General features: G+C 39.8%; 1 protein-coding gene across 1 annotated transcript in view; it reads right to left on the bottom strand.

Annotated features, from left to right (window-relative positions):
• The window catches only part of MAP3K5 (mitogen-activated protein kinase kinase kinase 5), a 215,670-nt gene that overhangs the window by 124,472 nt on the left and 68,860 nt on the right, over positions 1 to 22,338 (bottom strand). Inside the window, exons 2-5 of the mRNA XM_047770111.1 lie at positions 20,745 to 20,884; positions 8,303 to 8,326; positions 1,821 to 2,014; positions 762 to 930 (exon numbers count right to left, since the gene is read on the bottom strand). Coding sequence (XP_047626067.1) covers positions 762 to 930; positions 1,821 to 2,014; positions 8,303 to 8,326; positions 20,745 to 20,884 — 527 coding nt within the window. The remainder of the gene's footprint in view (positions 1 to 761; positions 931 to 1,820; positions 2,015 to 8,302; positions 8,327 to 20,744; positions 20,885 to 22,338) is intronic.

The following is a 22,338-nucleotide window of genomic DNA, read 5'->3' as shown; positions in this document are numbered from 1 at the left end:
GCGTGGCTTGGATCCCACGTTGCTGTGGCTGTGGCGCTGGTCAGCTACAACTCTAATTTGACCCTTGGCCTGGAACTTCCATATGCCGTGGGTGCAGCCCTAAAAAGACCAAAAAATAATAGTGGTAATAATAACAAACCAGAAGTCACTTAAATTTTACTGAAAAATCCAGTAGCAAATCCCCAGCTCAGAGGGGATTTCATTCCACTTACCATAATTTAAAATTTTTAAGACATCCCAGAAAAAATAATAGGGCATGTTCGTGTTTCACATTATATATATTTTAAGTTATTTTTATAACTAATCGATTGCACATGTCTTGCTTCTGGCTAGTTAGATCTAGCACTATTAGTTTCAAGAAACACGATTTCCAGGAGTAAAAGATAGGTCTGGAAAGCTCTAAAAATTTCTGCTATTTGCCAAAATAAAGCTTTCACTTATTGACTGACAGGTGTGCCTGAGGCTAACAGAATAGAACAGGCTGTCTGTGGATTAGCTATGCGTGCAAATTTTTGTTTTTGTTCTTTTGGAGGAAAAAGTCAGACCTTTATCATACAAGTCTTTCATAATCACTAGTGGTTGACTTATGTGAGTCTATTTCATTTATCATAAAATCTATGGATGGGAAGCTTAGAAGAGCCAATAAAAGATTACATGTAGGGACATGTACTGACTTATTAGGTAACTGAAATTGGATGTAATACCCCCTTATTCCTGCAGCATGCTAGATGACAAAGACTTGACTCCAAGCACCTTCTCACCTGAATATCTCTGTAGGAAAGCAATAGATTTATGACAATATCTGCTGTCAGCACTTCAATATTATCCACTCGCTGTCGAATTCTTGCCAATTCAGCTGCCAATTCTTTACCAGTGTATAAGTTACGAGCTTTCCTGATATCGTTGAGTATAGACTCTCGGAAATACTGGCTGGTGAGAAAGACACAATTTTAATGGTTAATATTATAAAGAATTTCAACGAAAAGCAATGATTTTATAAGGAAAGGAATGATATCTGCAGAATTCATACCTTTCAGTTCATTAAGATGCATAAAATGAATATCTCATCTATCTGGTATTATTGAAAAATCAGGCTTCCTATTCTTTTAACACTCTACCTTGCTTCAGAAAGAATTAAAGGTAAAGACACTCCACGCTAACGAATTTTCCAAGACCTTGCAATGTACCATTTTTAGAATGTTAAAAATTTATTTTTCATTTTGCTGTTTGGAGTAGAAATTATTCTAAATAATTACGTGTGCCTATGATTTGAACATAATATAACCTTTATTTTCTAATCCAGCATCATTTATTATGCCTGCTTTTAACTAAAATTCAATAATGCTTTCAGCAATTTTTAGAGAGTTCTTATCCTTACACTAAAAGTCCTTGGACATTTATTTAGATAATATTTCTGTACTAATTTGGAATATATTTTTAGCTCTACCATTACTATAATACCGTTAGCAGTCTTTTTTCTGATTTCAAATTGTTCTCCCATGAATAAAGTGGACAAAATGCAGGAGGTAGACTGTACAGCATCTCTTTTATCCACTTAGAGGGTATTACATATTTTTTCCTGATTCTTGGCTGAGTACTATATGTAGGAAACATCTGATAAGATACACAGGTAGGAGTTCTCTTGTGGCGCAGTGGGTTAAGGATCTGGCATCGTCACTGCAGTGGCAAGGGTTCAATCCCTGGTCCTGGAAACTTCCACATACCACAGGCTGGCCAAAAAAAAAAAAAAAAAGATGCACGAATAAATGATGTAGATGAGCACATCATTATCCTTGCCAAATGGCATTATGAAATTTTACCTGGAACTTGCTTGTGCCACCTTCAAAAGCTGAATGAAACGATCCACAAGAGGTAAGCAGATGGGTCCGAGTAGCAGCTCGAAGTTCGGCTGCATGAGCTCTGTCAAGCCCTTCATGAAGCTGCTATCACAGCAGTAGACCTTATTATGCGGAGTTATCATGTACGGAACAAACGTGTAGTTCCCAGTGCACATCTGTGGAAAGAGGAGTCACAGGAGGTGATCAGCTGGCCTGCAGATTCCACACGAATGTAACCCCAAACCTTACTTCGGTGAGCCATTTGAAACAATAACCCTGAATGTGAAGGGAAATCAAAAAGCCTCTTCTTTAGGACCTATGAAAATGGAAATCTCGGGAGTTCCTGTCGAGGTGCAGTGGAAACGAATCTGACTACGAACCATAAGGTTGCAGGTTCTATCCCTGGCCTCGCTCAGTGGGTTAAGGATCCTGCATTGCCGTGAGCTGCGGTGTAGGTCACAGATGCGGCTCAGATCTGGCATTGCTGTGGCTGTGGTGTAGGCCAGTGGCTACAGCTCCGATTAGACCCCTAGCCTGGGAGCCTCCATATGCCATGGGAGCGGCCCTAAAAAGACAAAAGACAGAAAAAAAGAAAAAAAGAAAAGAAAGAAAATAGATATTTCCTCCAATTTCTTTTACTGCTTACTTCAAATAATTCGGACTTACAGATGATTTAAAAAATAGTATGGCACAGTTTCTATCAATCGATTAAATATTTATTCATCATTTCTCATGGCTAAGGCATGATATACGCAGTAGGAAAAACAGGGTAATTAAAAAAAAAGCCTTTAGCCTCTGGCAACTTGAATTTTAGTCAGGGTGACACCGCAAAAATACACGGAGATGACCCGAACTAACGTGGAAGGGCGCCCCACGTGACAGGCACTTGTGAGAGATGCCAGAATAAGCTCCTCCCCTCCAGGCTGCTCCATCGCGGCTTTGGGCGTGTCCCAGTTACTAAGTCTAGAGACCCTGACGTTATCCCCGATGCTTCCATCTTCTTCACCTCCCACAGCCTACCCAAGTCCTGTCTGTTCTACCTCTAAAACATATCTTGTGTTTGTCCATTTCCCTCCATCTTCTCGGCCAGCACTGCGGACCACATCATCAGCCTGCCCAGCCTGAGCTGCCCTCACTGGCTCTTAGCTGGGCTCCCTGCTTCCCATCTTGCCTGCCAATCTATTATCTACCCACCTGTCAAAGTGGTCTTTCAACAACCTATATCAGAGGACTTCCCTCAGTTGCTTCAAGCCCTCTCCCTTGCTCCTGGGATGAAGATAAAACAGGGCACGGTAGCCCACTAGGGCTTGACGATCCAAACCCTGCCTCTCTCTCTAACTGCAGCCCCTGCCACTCTCTGCTCACCCATCACGCCCTGATATCTGTTCCTGATGGCGTCAAGTGAGGGTGCCCTAGTGCAAACCAAAGGAGTGCTGGGAAAAATAAAGGAGAAATTGGATTGGACACCCCTGAGTAAGAAGGTCTGACCGGAGCTTAGGGCTCAGGGAAGGGAACTGAATGCAAAGTTAAGGATTTCAAACTCTATATGCTGGGCAGTGGGAAACACAGAAGGCTTCAGAGCAGGAAAGGAAACGTAAACAAAGCTATGCATTTTGACAGTCTGGGCAGAAAAGAGAATGAACCGAAAGAGAAAGAAACGAGATTTAAGGAAATTAGGTGGGAAGCTACAAACTATGACCGGATTGGCAGCAGTGGTAGTGGACATGTGCACCATAGTCAAAAAGAAAGAATCCTCAAGACTAGTCAGCTGGCTACAGGTACTGAAAGAGAGGAAGAAGAAAGAAGAAGAAAGGCGACTCGACCATCATAAATGAGGCTCCCTAAAGAAGAGTGGGACCTTAAAAAGCAAAAATTCAGAAAATAGAACCAGACTTGAGGAGTTCCTGCTGTGGCTCAGTGGGTTAAGGATCCCTCGTTGCTGTGAGCTTCGGTGCAAGCCACAGACCAGGCTTGGATCCAGCATTGCTGTGGCTGTGGTGTAGGCCGGCAGCTGCAGCTCCAATTGGACCCCTAGCCTAGGAACTTCCATATGCCACAGGGGCGGCCCTAAAAAAAAAAAAAAAGAACCAGACTTAAGCACTTATGAACAGATTACACTCAGGGGCACTTGTTATATATCTGGTAGTGAATCATAACCAGAGCCTGACTTCCAATTAAAATATGAGAAGAACTTCAAGAGGTTGAGATTTGATTTGGAGTGGGTGGGGGTGTGGGCGGGGGTGATGTGCACACTTTTGAAAGGTTGGGATTGAAGGGGAAAGGGACACCTGAAGGGATGATGTCCAAAACCGAGCTGGACAGTATGTGATTGGAATGGAAAAGAGTTTCAGGCCAAATACAGATCTGGGAATTATTTGGCATGGCTGAATCTGAGGAAATGGGAGAGATCTCTAAGAGAACAACCAGAGAAGAAACGAGCAGAGGGCTGAAAACTAGAATGCAACGGATAGAAAACTGTATTTATCACTGTTCTAGGGAGCATAGGAGCCCAGATTATTTGTTCCATGTCAGCAATATGGAGAGCAATGCATCACTTCATTTATCCTTCAGACTAAACAAATGAGGGCAAACATTTATCCACCACTTGCAGGTGCCAAGGAGTGAATGGTCATGCATGCACAACTGCCCACAGAAGAGGGGGATCTTGTCTCCATTTTATAGATGAGGATTCAGGTAAGGCTTGGAGAAGTCGCATGGCTGGACTGTGATGTGTCTGGGACCCTAGCCCAGGGGCTCCTTCTCAAGAGGCCATGTCATTATCACTAGGAGGCTGGGCACCCTCCTGAGTGGCCTTGACAGGCTGGCACACCAACCCTTTGCCTCAGGTCACCCTGCAGGCAAGTTACTGCCTCATAGCAAACAGACAAGAAGTGCCAAGTGGCCTTTTGGCCAGACTTAATCGTTTATGGACATGTTATTCTTTGAGGCCCTTGCATTTCAGGTAATGAAGCAGAAATGGGATCTGACTTCCATTTAAAGTGTGAGAAAAACTTCCAAAGATTGAGATTTGATTTTTAAATCAAGTACATTAAATTCTCCTTTGCTCGCAAGTTCTCCTTCATGGAACAATCACTGGAAGACTCGTCAGGAAGAGGGAAAATAAACATAGTCTTGCTTCTAAAATGTTACCAAGATCCCACAGCAGGTCCACAAAAATAATCCTTTTAGCCAAGCCATTGCCTAAGCAGAAAAGAAAGGCAAGTGGGCTTGAGAGGCTGCTTGCCAAAGCTCTTAGAGCTTAAATTATGAGCGGGTTATAAAAGAGCAATAGAATCAAATACTCTTGCTTCAGATAAGCACTTTGACTCAAAATTAAAAAAAGAAAACACTCTGAATCTTCTAAGCACAAAGCAAGGACAAAAGGATAAGAAGCTAATAAATCAGAAAAGTGTTATTAGAGTTTGGAAATATTATTCTACTGCTGCTGGATAAAGTTCTCTACCGTCAGAAGCCTGAATACCACGTGTGTTTGTGTATAAGACATGAGACAGAATATGTTATAATTGAAATACTGGCCATTAAGGAGTAATGCATCTGTGTAAAAGGAATGCTGGAGAGAATGAGTATCAGATGTCTGGGTGTGGGTTGAGCAGCGCCTGGCTGTTTGCTTAAACAGCAGAGAAAAATCAGACTCCTGAAACTGTCTTCAAACCCGATGGGATGAGTCGTTAGGATCCTTGGGCAAAGTATTCAGCATCCTGAGGTTTACCCAAGTTCCAGGCCTCGCTGCACTTTTTGGAGTCTCTTCCTTATGCTTCTAAGGCACTTTTTCCCAGTTCCCCATTGTTCATGGTCAAAAAAAAAAAAAAAAAAAAAAAAAAAGGAAAAAGCAATAAACAGCTGGAGGCACATGGATGCTTCTAGGCCTGAGCTGAGAGACAGCCCAGTGATCATGCAGTGGGGAGAAAGTGTGGAGAGCAGTTATGGACTTTTTGTTTCTTAAAAAGATACCAGCTGCTGAGAAAAGCACTTTTGCAAATGATGAATGCTAATAATATGGGAACATTTATTTCCCAAGTTGGCTCATATATAACTTAGAAATATCATTATTGCAATTTATTTTTACAGATTGCTACCACACCCAGAGTTTGAAATAACTAACAACCTAAAGCAAATAAAAGCCACGACTGTGTGATCAAAAGCAGACACCTCAGGTTCAGCAACTGCCTTTTATAATAAGATACTAATTCTAAAATACTTAAACCTACTCCTCAAAAGAGAAAGACCACATTTCCTTAAATTTCAAAACACTAAGGCATGGTCATAACATAACAAAGCTGATCTCTCTGGCTCATGCTTGCTTTCATGGTTATAAAATCACACAGCTCAAAATCTAGTTGTAGTTCTCTCCAATTATCTTCGCTGCTTTTGTTTTTTTAAAAAAATGCCAATTCTGTTTTTCAATTTTTATTTTTATTTTTTTGCTTTTTAGGGCTGCACCCACAGCATATGAACGTTCCCAGGCTAAGGGTCAAATTGGAGCTACAGCTGCCGGCTTACACCACAATCACTGCAATGCGGGGTCCGAGCCACATCCGCTACCACAGCTCACGGCAACGCTGGATCCCCAACCCATTGAGTGAGGCCAGGGATCGAACCCGAAACTTCATGGTTACTAGCTGGATTCTTAACACACGACGGAATGCCTGTTTTTCGATTTTTAAAAATTACATAAAGGTGAATGTTAAGTGTGTGTGGAAAATAAATTAAGCTTCTGGGAAGATATGCTCTCAGTAGTCAAACATATTGACACCTATGCTCAAAATACTCAACTACTGAGAAGGGTGCCCAGCACTGGAAACACAGTCCCCTACTTGAGTCAATGGGTGACTTGCGTCAACTTAGAAACCTGCTTCCCCACGTGTCCCACCCATCACTGGGCATGATTCGCTCTTCCCTGCCATTCAGGTAAATGTCACCCTTCTGAAAGGCCTTTCCTGACACCAACTCTTTGGCACAATGCCTTATGTTAATTTTCTAATTTGTCTGTTTGCTTATTTGCTTGACCTTCTCCCCCAGCAAGACTCTGGCACTTCTCAGTTGTTGTCTCCTGGGACAATGATGAATGGGATATTTCCACTTTCAGCCTCCATAGTGAGTTTCTTGCAGCATCAAACCCAAAACCTGGCACAGAGTTCATGTTCAATTAATATTTGCTTAATAAAATCCGTGACACTGAATCGATGTATGAAGCAATAACTTCATCTCCTGTTGAGAGGTGAAGGATGAGTTTATAATGGCAACATTATTAATGCTGCAGTAAGTCTCTGACCTGAAATCTTAAATTTCTTAAACCTTAATTTCATAAATTTCTGATCTAAGGGGAATCTAAAAGTACCCATTGTACTTTTAATTTTATCATCTTAAATGGAATCATGTGTGGATCTTTATATACTATGTTATTTCCACTCTAAGTTGTGGAGACACTTTTAAGGTTTTAATTGTGGGCTTACTTTCCAAAATGAAAAATACAATCATTGACATAACAAGGCTGATTATTGGAACATATTATCATTTTTCTTCATGCCTTTAAAATTTTTTAAATGTTTTTTGTTTTGTTTTGTCTTTTTGCCATTTCTTGGGCTGCTCCCTCGGCACATGGAGGTTCCCAGGCTAGGGGTTAAATTGGAGCTGTAGCCGCTGGCCTACCCCACAGCCACAGCAATGCGGGATCCGAGCCGCATCTGTGACCTACACCACAGCTCACGGCAACACCAGATCCTTAACCCACTGAGCGAGGCTAGGAATCAAACCCACAACCTCATGGTTCCTAGTAGGATTTGTTAACCACTGAGGCACGATGAGAACTCCTAAATTTTTTTTAATGTATTTTTAATCATTTTCTAGCTTTTGCTTAATTTTGTGCGAAGGGTAAGAATTTTGTCGTGTGGTCTCAAAGTGTGGTTTATAAGACTCAGGAACTTAAGTCAATCTTAATAGACAGGTGATAGATGTCCATATATATGTATGTAGGTATATGTGTGTGTATATCTCCAAATGTGTGTTTACATGTGTGTATATATGTATGTTATCTGTATATATACTGTATATATAGATATACAGCATACACATAGACATAGATACCTATATACATGTATTCATAGGTATACATACATACATATACATACACATATGTGTGGGGTACATGTCATATATATGTTGCTTTAGTAACACTCATAATTACACAACATAAAAAAATTTTTTTCTAAGACATAATTACATATGGAAGAAAACAAACATCAATGTCATCTCCCACTAGTATAAATAAAGTTTCATTATAAAGGAATATTTATGCAAAGTAGCCCATATTTACATTGGTATGTCAGAAATTCTAATGAGGAAAAACAGAGATAGAAATGAATAACTTGTGGAAATAGAAAATATACCAGAGATTAATAAAAAAGATTTAAAAAGTTTCAGAAAGGGTTAAGTAAAATACTCACAGTATTCTTCTGGCAAATGATTTCCTGAAAAATGAGAAAAGAGAAAAGTAAAGCAGAAGTTAATACAAAATTAACTCAACTAGTTAATTGAAATATTCTTAGTGGAAAATTTTGTACTAATGATTTTATTATTTATTATTAGCAAGTAGACATTCAGAATGTGTAGAACAAAAGGCGCAGAGTAAGTTTCTGTGTCTAAGTTTACAGTCTGATGGAGGAGACAGGCGGGCACAGAAGTATCATCTATAATTTAAGGAAAATAGCACAAACGTTCAGAATCCAAAAAGTGAATGATCTAAAAATCATTTCTGCAGAGTGTGTTCTGTGCAGAATTATCTGACCAGCTATGACCTTTTGGGGAAGAGATTAAAAACGACTTTGCTTTCCCAAAGCACTGTCTCACGCATGCCCTAGGAAGTAACCTGGCAGTGTGCTTGGAATAAAGCTGGAAGTAGAGGGTACTGACTCCTTACCAGAGAGGGCAAATCCACATGTAGACAATAGAAACATCTGACAATAACTAGTTATAAGTATTGTTACATATTGTTCCATAAGAAGTGAAATACGATAAATACACTGCAGGCAGTGTCCCTATCTTCTAGATTATGAGGAATAAGTGGGGTGGTGCAAATAACATGGCTATAATGTGTCTGATGAGCCATATGTGTCACACTCTTATTCCTGGACTTTGAAATTACTAGAGACTTGGAAGAGACAATTGGGAAGAGCCTGTGGCACAGAGTCTTCAGTGAGGTTGGGGAATCATGATTTAGAAAAGAGAGATGGGACAGTGTTTGGAAAAGATGGCATGTATGCTGCCATGGAAACAGGAAATGTAAAGCATTTATGGAACCTCAAGGGTGGTCCATTTGGCTAAGAAGAGGAGCCAGCTTGGGTGAGGTAAGAAGAGCAGAGGAGGGATGCAAGGCCCAGGGGATCAGCTGTCATTCATGCCAGGACCAACATGGGGCAAAGGGAGGGCTTTGGCTCTGAGCAGTAGTTAAGATTTTTGAGGCTTTTAGGTTAACGATAGGTAAGGAAATATTGTGCAAGGTAATTGTGAGAGCCATAAAGATGTAACTAAAACACTACAAGAGACCTCCCAATACCTCACAATCTTGCTGATGAAAAAAGGACACATACACATTTAAAAAGAAACATTCAGAATTCCCGTTGTAGCTCAGCAGGTTAAGAACCCGACATTGTCTCTGTGAGGATGCAGGTTCCATCCCTGACCTCAATTTAGTGGATTAGGGATCTGGTGTTGGTGCAAGCTGTGGCACAGGTTATATATGTGGCTCAGATCCCACGTTGCTGTGGCTGTGGTGTAGGCCGGCAGCTGAAGCTCTGCTTCGACCCCTAGCCTGGGAACCTCCATGTGCCACTGATGTGGCTGTAAAAAAAAAAAACCCAAACACTATAAGCCTGCCCTCAGGCATGTATGCACACACATGCTATGTCAAAAGAGCATACAGTAAGGGCTGGGGTTTCTCAGAGAAAGAAAGATGGTCCCAGAGATTAAAGAAGGGTGAGACCATCAGCAGAGAAGGTGGAACTCACAAGAAGACAACAACAGTCACAACTTCCAAAGGCAAAGCAGGGAGGGGGCAGATCCAGGATAGAGGCTTAGGAACCACAAAGCCCCATTTAGGGAACAATCAATATTATCACTGGGGGCTAAAGAAGACAGCTCGTTTGGCAAAGTATAGAAGAGAGAAGTAAAGGAGTTTTTGAAAAATATGTTGAATTTAATCCTTGGGCTAACACAGAAAGTTCATTTTGGCACATAGCGATAACATTAGAAAGTTATCTGGGGCCTTGTTGAAGAGCTTGAAGGCCAAAATAGGAAGTGCTTTGCTCTGTGGGCCTTTGGGCATCTGACAGTAAAAGTGTTTTCTTAACAGAGTGATAAACATAAAGTATCAGCACACACAGGGACATGGTTTGTAAAAGCAAAGGTTGGGAACAAAATAAACGTTCTATCAACTGGAAACTGCCTGAATAAATTATGGTTCCTCCATAAATGGAATACAAGGCAGCTGAACAAAGGATGAGGAAGCTCTCTATGTAGTGATAGGGAAAGAGCTCCAGAAAACTAAATATAGAACTGCCATATGACCCAGCAATCCCACTCCTGGGCATACATCTGGACAAAACGTTCCTCGAAAAAGATACATGCACCCCCTATGTTCACTACAACACTATTCACAGTAGCCAAGACATGGAAACAACGTAAATGTCCATCAACAGATGCCTGGATTGAGAAGATATGGTATATATACACAATGGAATACTACTCAGCCATAAAAAGAACAAAATAATGTCATTTGCAGCAACATGGATGGAACTAGAGGCTCTCACACTAAGTGAAGTAAGTCAGAAAGAGAAATACAAATACCATATGATATCACATACATGGAGTCTAATATACGGCACAAGTGAATCTATCTACAGAAAAGAAACAAACTCATGGACATGGAGAACAGACTTGTGATTGCCAAGGGGGAGGGAGAGGGAGTGGGATGGACAGGGATTTGGGGGTTAGTAGATGCAAACTATTGCATTTGGAGTGGATAAGCAATGATATTCTTCTGTATAGCATAAGGAACTATATCCAGTCACTTGTGATGGAACGTGATGGAGGATAATGTGAGAAAAAGAATGTGTATATATCTATGACTGTGTGTATATCACACACACACGCACACACATGCAAATGGTTCATGAGAAACATTAACAGAAAAATGTTGGATAATCACAAAGCCAGGAACACAGTATGTAGAATTTTCCAAACTTAATTTATGGAACCTTTCTCCCGACTAGCAAACCACAACCTTTTCTTTGACAGGCATGTCCCTCTCTCAATTCTCTTAAGTAACAAAAAATGCCCTTCTCTTCATTCCTTACCACACGACATCCTCTGTGAATAGCATAAGGTACCTATCCTCTGTTAAGGTACCTGTCCTTAACCGCCTTCAATGACACCTATCCTCCTAATGCAAGTAGATGATGCCCTTATTATTGCCGTCATGACCCCTTGTGCAGACCTCTGTGACAGCACTGCATGTACAACATTGCAAATATGGCTTCATACGATTCCCCCATCCTCCATCATAAGTTCCTTGGAGGCAAGGGCCATGTTTTGTTCATATTTGTATCCCCACTGATAGCCTAGTGGATTGCAAGGCATATAGTCAATGCTTAATAAAAGGATGACTACATTAATCAGCTAATGAATGCATAAAATGCTGGACTATGAATTAGGATAGATATGCTCTTGGCTCTGCTCCTGACTGGCCTCGTGTCACTGCACCTGTCTCTAACGTAACACGCTGAGAACTGCACTGAGTGATCACTGGTCTCTTCCGACTCTGTTCTATCCTTTACTTTTGGCAAAAGGCCTATCAGAGGCAGTGTTGTCTTTGTGCCACTGGATGGAGAGATGCCTCATGCCCAGGGAAGGAGCCACTCTACCATTATTTCTGTTTGGTGCATGAGGCAGGGAAATAAAGGTGGTGATGAGGGAGCTGTGATGAGGGCTGAGCGAGCTGAAGACACCCCCCTGCTTGGCTCCACAGGAAAGAACTACAGCTGCTATTGGCCAACAGCCATCACGTAATGTCTTCCTGAAGAATCGTTCATTGAAGATGTAACCCTCTTACACATCTTCCTTGCTTTCCTTTCAGGTAAAACATGCGCTGCAACAAATTGCAAAGCTGTATTAAATCACCCCTATAGCAATCTGAAGAATTTTTATTAACACCTGCTATGTTTTATAGAAGCTAAATGAATGCAAATGGCTCTCCTGAAGGAGACAGAGTTTACTCACAACTTATGATGTAACCTTAGAGGAGGCATCAAATTGAAAGAAAGGTACGATTTGTGCATTTCAACTCAGTACAAATAAATAGCAAACAAGATCTCAAAGGGTATCTTACCTACTGAGGTGGAATAGTGAATATTTAATAGGTACTAAATTCATTGAAGAGAAAAAAAGAGGAAGGGGAATAAATTTAAGAGGCCACTCAGTATTTCACATTGCTTCATGGACACTTCTCATCTAAACTGCTTAGAAATGAAAAAATAAAAATCCCCACTAACTCCAGTTCCTTACTAGTGAAATACTCCTGAAGATGCATTCCCCCACTACGAGTCTGTTCTTGCCTAAAGTCTTTAAGTGACTTTTGATCCATGCACCCCCCCCCGGCCCCGGCTGTACCAAAAACAGCCCCTACTCCAGGACCCTTTTTAATAACCAACCAGGGAAGCAAGACAAAGGAGGCAAGCTAGCCCAGGTCTCATTCCAAGAGAAGACCAAGACAACGTTCGATAGCTATCTGGGACAAGGTAACATTGCAGAGGTCATCGTAAGGATAAATAAACAGAGTTTCTCCAAAATGGGAAAGTTTCTGTGCCTCAAATTTGGGTAATTACTGCCAGGGGAAGGAAGTGGGAACAGCTGGTGTGAGGTTGCCAAGTCAAATCGACTCAAGGTGGAAGTGACTAAGTTAGCAACTAGGATTTGTTCCCTGAAAGAAATGAAAGGAGTGGACGGGGAGAAGGGGTCACAGCTCCTTGCTGCTGACCTTCTGGGTCTTCCCTTCTGAGATCTCATTCTGCCCCAGGGGAATGTGGCAAGTTTTCCACGAACACTGGGGAAAAAGGAATATTCCTTCTACGTCCCAGCTCCATCCTCTCACCAATTTCAATGCTTCAAAGGTAAACAAGGAAATAAATATTCGACGGGCTATTGTGAACACCACAGGGCTCCCTGAGAAGGTGGGACTCATCTTTATACCCATCCACACACTGAAGGACTCAGGAAGAAATCTCCAACACAGGGGTCATAGAACTGGCCCATCTTTAAAGTTAGGGAACTAAGTACACTTATGTTTACATGTTACACATACATAAAAGCTCAAGTTAAAAAAAAACAAAAAACCTTCGCCTAACAAAAACCTGGAAAATCATATCTTTAATGGACATATGAGACCTGTAAACAGATTTAGAGGGAGAGGTACCTGATGACAAATCCAAGAAGTGTATATCATGGCTATGTTGAGCAGGGGGAGATAGAGTGCCATAGCTTACAGATCAATGGCTAGTTATCAAGTAAGCAAGATACTTGCAGGAACATCCAGGAATAGCACTGGTATGGTGGTTCTCACCGTTTATCCATGTTGTAGCACGTGTCAGAATTTCCTTCCTTTTTAAGGCTGAATAATATTCCATTGTATGTATACACCACATTTTGTTTTATCCTTTCATCCAGTGATGGAAATTTATGTTGCTTCCATCCTTTGGCTATTGTAAATCATGCTGCTATGAACGTGGTGTACAAATACATCTTTGAGATCCTGCTTTCAATTCTATGGAGTATATATATCCAGAAGGGGAATTGCTGGATTTTTTTGGGGGGGTCTTTTTAGGACTGCACCCGTGGCATATGAAAGTTCCCAGGCCTAGGGGTCAAACCCGAGCTGCACCTGCCAGCCTATGCCACAGCCACAGCCACAGCCACAGCAACGTGGGATCCGAGACATGTCTGCCACCTATATCACAGCTCACTGTAATGCCGGATACTTAAGCCACTGAGCAAGGCCAGGGATCATATCAGCATCCTCAGGCATACTAGTCAGGTTCATTACTGCTGAGCCATGATAGGAGCTCCTGGAAATTCTACTTTTAACTTTTTGAAAAACTGCCATACTGTTAGAAATTGCAGATTTTTAAAGGGCTAATTTAGTGATCGTGTTACAAATGTTGGTTTGTGCATCTACGATTTCATGCCAGTCAGATCCCAAACTAGAAGATACTAGATGCATCGAGGCAGAGGAAGTTTCAGCCACCACTGGTGTAGGTACTGTATTCAGTGAGATCATAAAGGATTAAGCATGTAGAGAGACCGCTGTAGAGAACAGTTTATAAAGGCAAATCCCATCTGGAAAGTGACTGTGCAAGCAATGGTTACAGAGAAAAATACCACTAAATTTCTGAAACAAGGAATAATCTCACATAATCATTGTGTTTCAGCACAAGCTGTGTCTCCACTAACTGATGAGCATATCAAACTCTAGGCATTTATTTTGCAGTGGGTAAAATGAGAATAAAGCCTATCACAGTGCAGAAGGAAAGATCCAAGTGCATGTGAGGCTCTCTCACCACAGCTAAAAACATTGGGAAAAAGAAACTAAAATGTATTTTGAGATTCAAATGCACAAAATAGATGCAAATTATTCTGACAGATACAGAAAGTAACAGACTATAGCAACTTTCGTCACTTAAAAAGGCTAATTACAAAATATTTTAAGTATATAAAAATATAAAACTTAATCACACACCCCTTTAGCACAGCAAAGAAAACCATCAACAAAACCAAAAGGCAACCTACTGATTGGGAGAAGATATTTGCAAATGACATATCTAATAAGAGGTTAATATCTAAAATATATAAAGAACTCATCACACTCAATATTTTAAAAGAATTAAAAATGGGAAAAAGATCTGAATAGACATTTTTTCAAAAGAAAACATACAGATGGCCAAGAGGCATATGAAAAGATGCTCAATATCACTAGTCATCAGATAAATACAAATCAAAACCACAATGAGATTTCACCTCACCCCTGTCAGAATGGCTATTTATAAAAAGAAAACAGTGTTGGCAAGGACATAGAGAAAAGGGAACCCTCACATATTACTGGCAGGAATGTAAATCGGTGCAGCCACTGTGGGAAACAGTATAAAGGGCCCTCAAAAAATTTAAAGTATGACTAGTATATGATCCAGCAATTCCACTTCTGGGTATTTATCTGAAGAAAATGAAAACACTAATTTGAAGAGATACATGTACTTCCACATTCGTTATGGCATTGTTTACAATAGCCAAGATATAGAAGCGACTTAATGTCTATCAATAGATGAATGGATAAAGACATACATACATACACACACATACACACACAAACACAAACACACACAATGGAATGCTACTCAGCAATAAAAACAATGAAATCATGCCATTTGCAACAACATGGATGGAGCTAGCGAATATTTATGCTAAGCGAAATAAGTCAGAGAAAGACAACTACCACAAGATTTCACTTATAGTGGAATCTAAAAACCAAAACAAACAAAACAGGAACAGATTCATAGGTACAGAGAACAAACTGAAGGTTGCCAGAGGGGAGGGGCTTGTGCAAATGGGGAAAACAGGTGAAGGGCATTAAGAGGTACAAACTTCTAGCTCTCAAATAAGTCAGTCATGGGAATGTAATGTACAGCACAGGGAATATAATCAATCATATTGTAATACACTTTGTATAGTGAGAGATGGCAGCTAGACTTGCGGTGGTCATTCTGTAATGTACAAAAATATCAATTACTATGTGGTACACCTGAAATTAATATACTATTGTAAGTCGGAGTTCCCATCGTGGCTCAGTGGTTAACGAATCCGACTAGGAACCATGAGGTTGTAGGTTCAATCCCTGGTCTCGCTCACTGGGTTAAGGATCTGGCATTGCCGTGAGCTGTGGTGTAGGTCACAGATGTGGCTGGGATCCCGCATTGCTGTGGCTGTGGTGTAGGCCAGGGCTACAGCTCTGATTTGACCCCTAGCCTGGGAACCTCCACGTGCTACAGGTGCGGCCCTAGAAAAGACAAAAAGACTATATATATATATATATATATATATATATATATATGTGTGTGTGTGTGTGTGTGTGTGTGTGTGTGTGTATACTATTGTAAGTCAATTATACTTCAATTTCAAAAAAATCAAAAATTACTAAAAATTTTTCACACACCTATATATATACCACCTTGACTTAGAAATTCAGCACTACATATATAGTTGAAGGCTCCTGTCATCTCCTCTCAATTCTTCTCCACTCCTATCCTTCAAAGAGGTAACTTCTCAATTTATTTGTAATTTCCATACATATGTCTATCCTTTTATAACATATATACATAATAAAGCATTGTCTTGCATGTGATCATATTTTGCATAGATGGCATCATACTGTACAGATGCTTCGGTAATTTCTTTTTTCCCTCAACATGGTTTTTGAGACATATTGACAGTGATATAGAAAGCTCTGGTTAATTCACTTTAAGTGCTCTATAACATTCCATTAAATGACTGAAAGTATTCTTCTTCTGTTGGTAGAGACTTACCAATCCCTCAGTGGGAGGGGTTATTACAAACACCATTAGCATAAACTTTCTTTTCTTCTTTTTAGGGCAGAACCTGAGGCATATGGAGGTTCCCAGGCTAGGCTAGGGGTCAATTAGGAGCTGTAGCCAAAGGCCTATTCCAAAGCCACAGCAACATGGAATCCCAGCTGCGTCTGTGACCTACTCCATAGCTCATGGCAATGCCGATCCTTAACCCACTGAGCAAGGCCAGGGATCAAACCTGCGTTCTCATGGATGCTAGTCAGATTCCTTTCCGCTGGGCCATGACGGGAACTCCTAGCACAAACATTCTTGATTACATCTCTTACGCATGCCAAAGATTTTTTTTTTTTTTTTTTTACTGTACACATTTGGATACAGAACTGCTGACTCTTGGTGACATGCTCCTTTGATATTATAAGGTGTTGCCAAATTGATCATCAAAGGGTAGTGCCAATATACTCTTCCATCAGCAGTACCCACGTTTCCCACTCCACAGCCTTGCTATTGGTGTAAGGACTTCTAATTGTTGACTATGTGATGATGTGCGGTGGTATTTCCTTGTATTGTTTTGGTTTGTTTTTATATGAAACTTTATTTAAAAAGAGTGAGAAGTGGCCTAGAAAAAAGAGAGGGAGCTAAACAAGGGAAAGCGGGGAAGAATCACAAGATTTAGAGCTGTTGTTATAAAGGAATTTCTGATGATGGAGGAAATGGTTCATTCAAACAACTTCCTCACTGTACACGACAGCCATTCTTTTCCCCAAAGCCCCTTTTGAGGACAGATGCATTTCTTGTATCTGCCCAACAAGTCACTAGCCAATGGCATCCACATCTACTGTCCCATTTGCCTTAAGTGAAGATCTGATTATTTCTATAATGCATGAAATAAATCAGAAAACAACTGTTATAGCAATTTCTTATTTTCAGCAAATGTATATCTTGGCATAGAGTCTCATTATTAGGCACATGATATTTAAAGAAAATTGTGTTATCAAAATGTTAGAGGAAAAAAAGAATATCAACTTCCCTTTCTCAAAGTGCAATGATCTTTTTTTTTTTTGAAAAAAAGTAAATATGTCATTCTTAAGACAAGAACAGAGTACTTGTAATTTAAAACAGATACAAATCTTATTACAAGGACATGATTTGATTAGATTCTAAATATCCTTTCATACAAAAACTCAGACTTAGATTTTAAGTACTTGTATGCTTTTTATCAATTATCTTTCAGGAGCTTAAACTTAAAAAAAAATTTTCCCCATGATTTCTTTCTAAGAATTTGCTGCCTATGAAAAACTCTTCTCTTCAACAAAGAGCATAGATGAAAATAACACTGGTACAGCTGTACCTTCTGGATGTCCAAAGAATCAACCAAAATGAGGATAGATATGCGACAAGAATAGCATTCTCATTCTTCCTTTGCCCTGTGACAACAGGGAGATGCTTGGCTTTTTTTTTTTTTTTTTTTTAATTTGCATTGCTTTTCAGGGCTACACCCATGGTGGCATATGGAAGTTCCCAGGCTAGGGGTCAAATCGGAGCTACAGCTGCCGGGCTACACCACAGCCACAGCAACACAGGATCTGAGCTGCATCTTCAACCTACACCTCAGCTCACAGCAAAGCCAGATCCTTAACTCACTGAGCAAGGCCAGGGATCGAACCTGCAACCTCACGGTTACTAGTCAGATTCGTTTCTGCTGTGCCACCACAGAAACTCATTTGTATTTTATTTGTCAACTCCTACATACTATATTATGTATAAATATCTCTTGTTCTGCCTTATTTCACATCGGTTTTCCTGGTAGATGCAGGGCTAACAGTTACACCCTCTGACTATCTTCAACATTTCTGTATTTTAAAACTTAAAATACACACACACACACACACACACACACACACAGACTTTCCTCAGTAGCAGAACTGGAGGAACTAGGGCTCAGAGGAAATTATTAGACTGAAAAAAATCTTTCTATCCCAGACCTTTGTCCTCTGTAACCAGATATATATTTGGGTCAGATACCTATTTCTAAATAAGCAAATGGCAAAAGTTTAAATTAATGGAAGGAGGAAGACAAAAGAAGGGATAAATGTTGCATCAACAACTCAGGACATATGGTTCACAGGTTTTTCTAAGAACACACTTAGCAAGAGTGTCTGATACCCTTCAAACTAGAAGTAATTGCAATAAAGTTGAGTGGTTAAGTGGGGGTGGGCTTTGGAGACAGACATACCTGGTCTCAAATTTTCCACATCGCCTTGGTAAATGATTGCATTTACTAGTCTCAGTTTGCAATCCTATAATTTGGTGATAAGATACATACCTCACAGGGATGTTTCAAGAATTAAATGTGAAAATGTATGTAGGTAAAGCACTTAGTACCTAGTACCTTGTACATGCTCAATAGCAAGTAGCTATCATGTACAAGATAAATGGATATATTTTAGATAGACAAGCCTCTTTAAAGAATTATTTTAGTCAAATACCAATAACACTCTTATCCAAAGGCTAGCTAAAAGCAATTAAATAAATGAGTTTATTTGTCCCACACAAATTTCTGATAAGATTACCTTTCTCTCAAATGCAATTTTAAAAAAATTTCCTAGGAGTGAATAGCCATAAAATTAAATCACCAGATAGCAGTGGGGCAAAAATAAAAGTAGTGTGGTAGTGTGAAAAATGTCCAACACAACACTGCTGGCTTAAGCAATACAAAGAATATAAAATAGCAGAATAATAAGAATAAATAAAATAATCTCACTCCATCAACTGCTAATCTATGTTGTAAATAATACCAAGTTTAAAATGGTTAATTAAAAATACGCCATCATTGGAGTTCCCATCGTGGCACAGTGGTTAACGAATCCGACTAGCATCCATGAGGTTGTGGGTTCAATCCCTGGCCTTGCTCAGTGGGTTAAGAATCGGCATTGCCGTGAGCTGTTGTGTAGGTTGCAGACGTGGCTCAGATCCCGCGTTGCTGTGGTTCTGGCATAGGCCGGCGGCTACAGCTCTGATTAGACCCCTAGCCTGAGAACTTCCATATGCCGCAGGAGCAGCCCTAGAAAAGACAAAAAGCCAAAAAAAAAAAAAAAAACCCACCATCATGAAATGTATGATACATCAATTAAAGGGATAAATCTGGGCTGAAATTAAATAGAGTTTTCTTGAATGACTCCAACTGAAAGAACCGATTTTGACAGAATTGGGGAAAATCTCTTAGAACTCTTTCAGAGTGTTCTAGAAAGTGACAGCCTATCAATCCACAGCAGAGTACCTGGCAGGCAGGGCAGTAAATGTATTTTCTAAATGACACTCCCTAGATTTTTTTAGAAAAAGCTACACAAGCTTTAGATACTCAAATAAAAGCAAAATACAACTAACTTTTTTTTTGGGGGGGGCTTGGATTTGAGGTTAGAAATCTTCATATACCAATTCTTAAGCTATTAGAAATATAGTTCTGGGTTTTAGGGCTCTATGTCCCAAAGTTGGCTTTGATTTAGGAACCTGAAGCTATAGATGCGAAAAAGCCACAATGAGCTAGATGGACATTTCACAAAGGAAATGCATGATATCAGGTTCACTGTAAGTTACGTGCTGAACTGTTAGATGCTTTTCAAAGCATCCCACAGTGTAAAATCACTTGGCCTCGCAAATGCATTTTAGGCAATCTTTTTGGATGGAGGAAATACCATCCTATCATTAAGTTGCTATAGTAGAGAGAGTGCCATGGGACATGCTGAATTCTGTAGACAAATATGGTTAAGTTTGTCTTCTCTCTTTCCCACTGTAATTGAACTCATATTCCAGCAATTTCCTGGTGACAGAGAATTTCTACTCAGAGAACTTCCTGTAGGAAGCATGTTGCTAGTTGGAGACAGGTATGCCCAAGGAAATCCCCAGTGGAGACACAGCAGGAGGCTTGACCCTGACCATAGCTTATGCAATCTCCTCTTTCTCTGGCAGGTGCTCTGACAACTTCCTATTCACACAGTCTTCTCAGCTGCAACTTCAACTGGAGCTCAGAACTCCACACTAAGTTTGTTTGTTTTTTTTTTCCCCCTACGTGTATATCATCAAATGTCCACACTGAATTTCAGAGAAACCTCACAACTCAACGAGTCACTGTTGCATAATTACTGGACTGACAAAAACATCCTTTCCCAAGCACAAGCCAGATAATTTTTTTTTTTTGGATGGTGGACTGGTATCCCTAAAACTCTGGTGCCTAAAATAAACATTTAGTAAATAAATAAGGTACCTTCAGTGACTGGAGAGAATCTGCATTAGTATCACAGTAGAGGATGATGTTGTTGGCCATGCTGAAACTTTCTCTCACTCCAAGGTGGTAAAATAAGGACGGCTGCCGGAAGGCATCACTCATCTCCACTACGGCAATATCTGCAAACAGAAAACAAAGTCCTCCAAAAGATGACACCTAAATAATGCCCAGGAAGCACATTTCGGTTTCAATAACTTAGTATTCGAAGAGGAAATGATAGGGATTGTCCCTCTTCATTTACCACTGAATTTTAAATGAGCCGTTCTACCGGGAAGTGGTTTTACAAACTGCAACAAACCTGACTTCTTTTAAACAAGAAGAGGATCATATAATTACTGGAAACTAAGGAGAACCTGCAATGGTGGGGAGCAGGGCTACTGTTCTCTGCTAAATTTCAACATTGAAAACAAGTTAAATAATCTTCTAGAAGGAGACCCGTGGGAAATTATAAGTAAAATGAGATTTTAAAAAGCAGAATAGGTAAGATTATGACTCAGTCCAGAGCCATGTCTTTTATTTTATTTTATTTTATTATATATTTTTCTTGCTGTGCCCACAGCACATGGAAGTTCTTGGGCCAGGGATCGAACCTGTGCCACAGCATCAACAAAAGCCACTGCAGTGACAATGCTGGATCCTTAACTTGCTGCACCACAAGAGAACTCCCAGAGCTGTATTTTATAATTAATTAATAATATTTAAAAAGTCCTTAGCAAGTATAATCAAGAAGGAGAAAGCAAAGGTCTAGAAATTAAGCCTATGAAGAAGACTATAACCACAGATACAAATTCTTCCAAAGCTTATGGATGACTAACACCAAAGTAGTATAAACATGATACCAAAATTTGACACTGTCACAAAAATAAAATTCAGAGTAGTCTCAAAGTCATTATTCTGACAAAAACCAGAAAGAAAAATGAGCAAAATGCACCAAGCATTATACCATAAGAATACCAGATCCTAAGTTTAAAAAGTATTTTGGGAATGCAAAGATGGCTCAAGGGAAAAAAAAATCAGTATCCCCAATGATGCCCCAAGTACTTTAATTAAAATTCAAAATCCATTTCTCACTAAAAAAATAACTGCAAACCATAAATATAAGGGCACTTCTTTAAAGTGAAGAATAATATATATTTCATAACAATTGCCAGCTTTGTGCTTATAGGTATCCCCATGAAAATCAGGAAAAAGACAAGGCTGTCAGATATTCTCACTACTAGTTGGCTTTCTGAAAGTCCTAACTAATGCAATAAGATTTCACAAAGTATGGAAATATAATTTTTTAAAATAAAATACACAATTATCATTATTTGCAGATGTTAGGATTGCCAACCAAAGAACTCCAACAGAATCAGTTAAATAACTACTCTAAGCAATAATACAATTTAGAAAGATGTCAAAATGCAAAATTATGAAAAGCAAGAGCTTCCTTTATAATCATAATAAGCTTCTGGGAAATATAATAGCTAAGCAGATCCTACCTACAATTAAAATGAAAATGTTAACATACAGCAAATTTAAAAGATAATGCTAATTCATTTAAAATATGTACAATATGTGACAGACAAAAGGT

This window comes from Phacochoerus africanus, chromosome 2 (genome assembly GCF_016906955.1).
Source record: "Phacochoerus africanus isolate WHEZ1 chromosome 2, ROS_Pafr_v1, whole genome shotgun sequence".
Taxonomy (NCBI): domain Eukaryota; kingdom Metazoa; phylum Chordata; class Mammalia; order Artiodactyla; family Suidae; genus Phacochoerus; species Phacochoerus africanus.
This window is presented reverse-complemented; position numbering and strand designations above follow the sequence as displayed.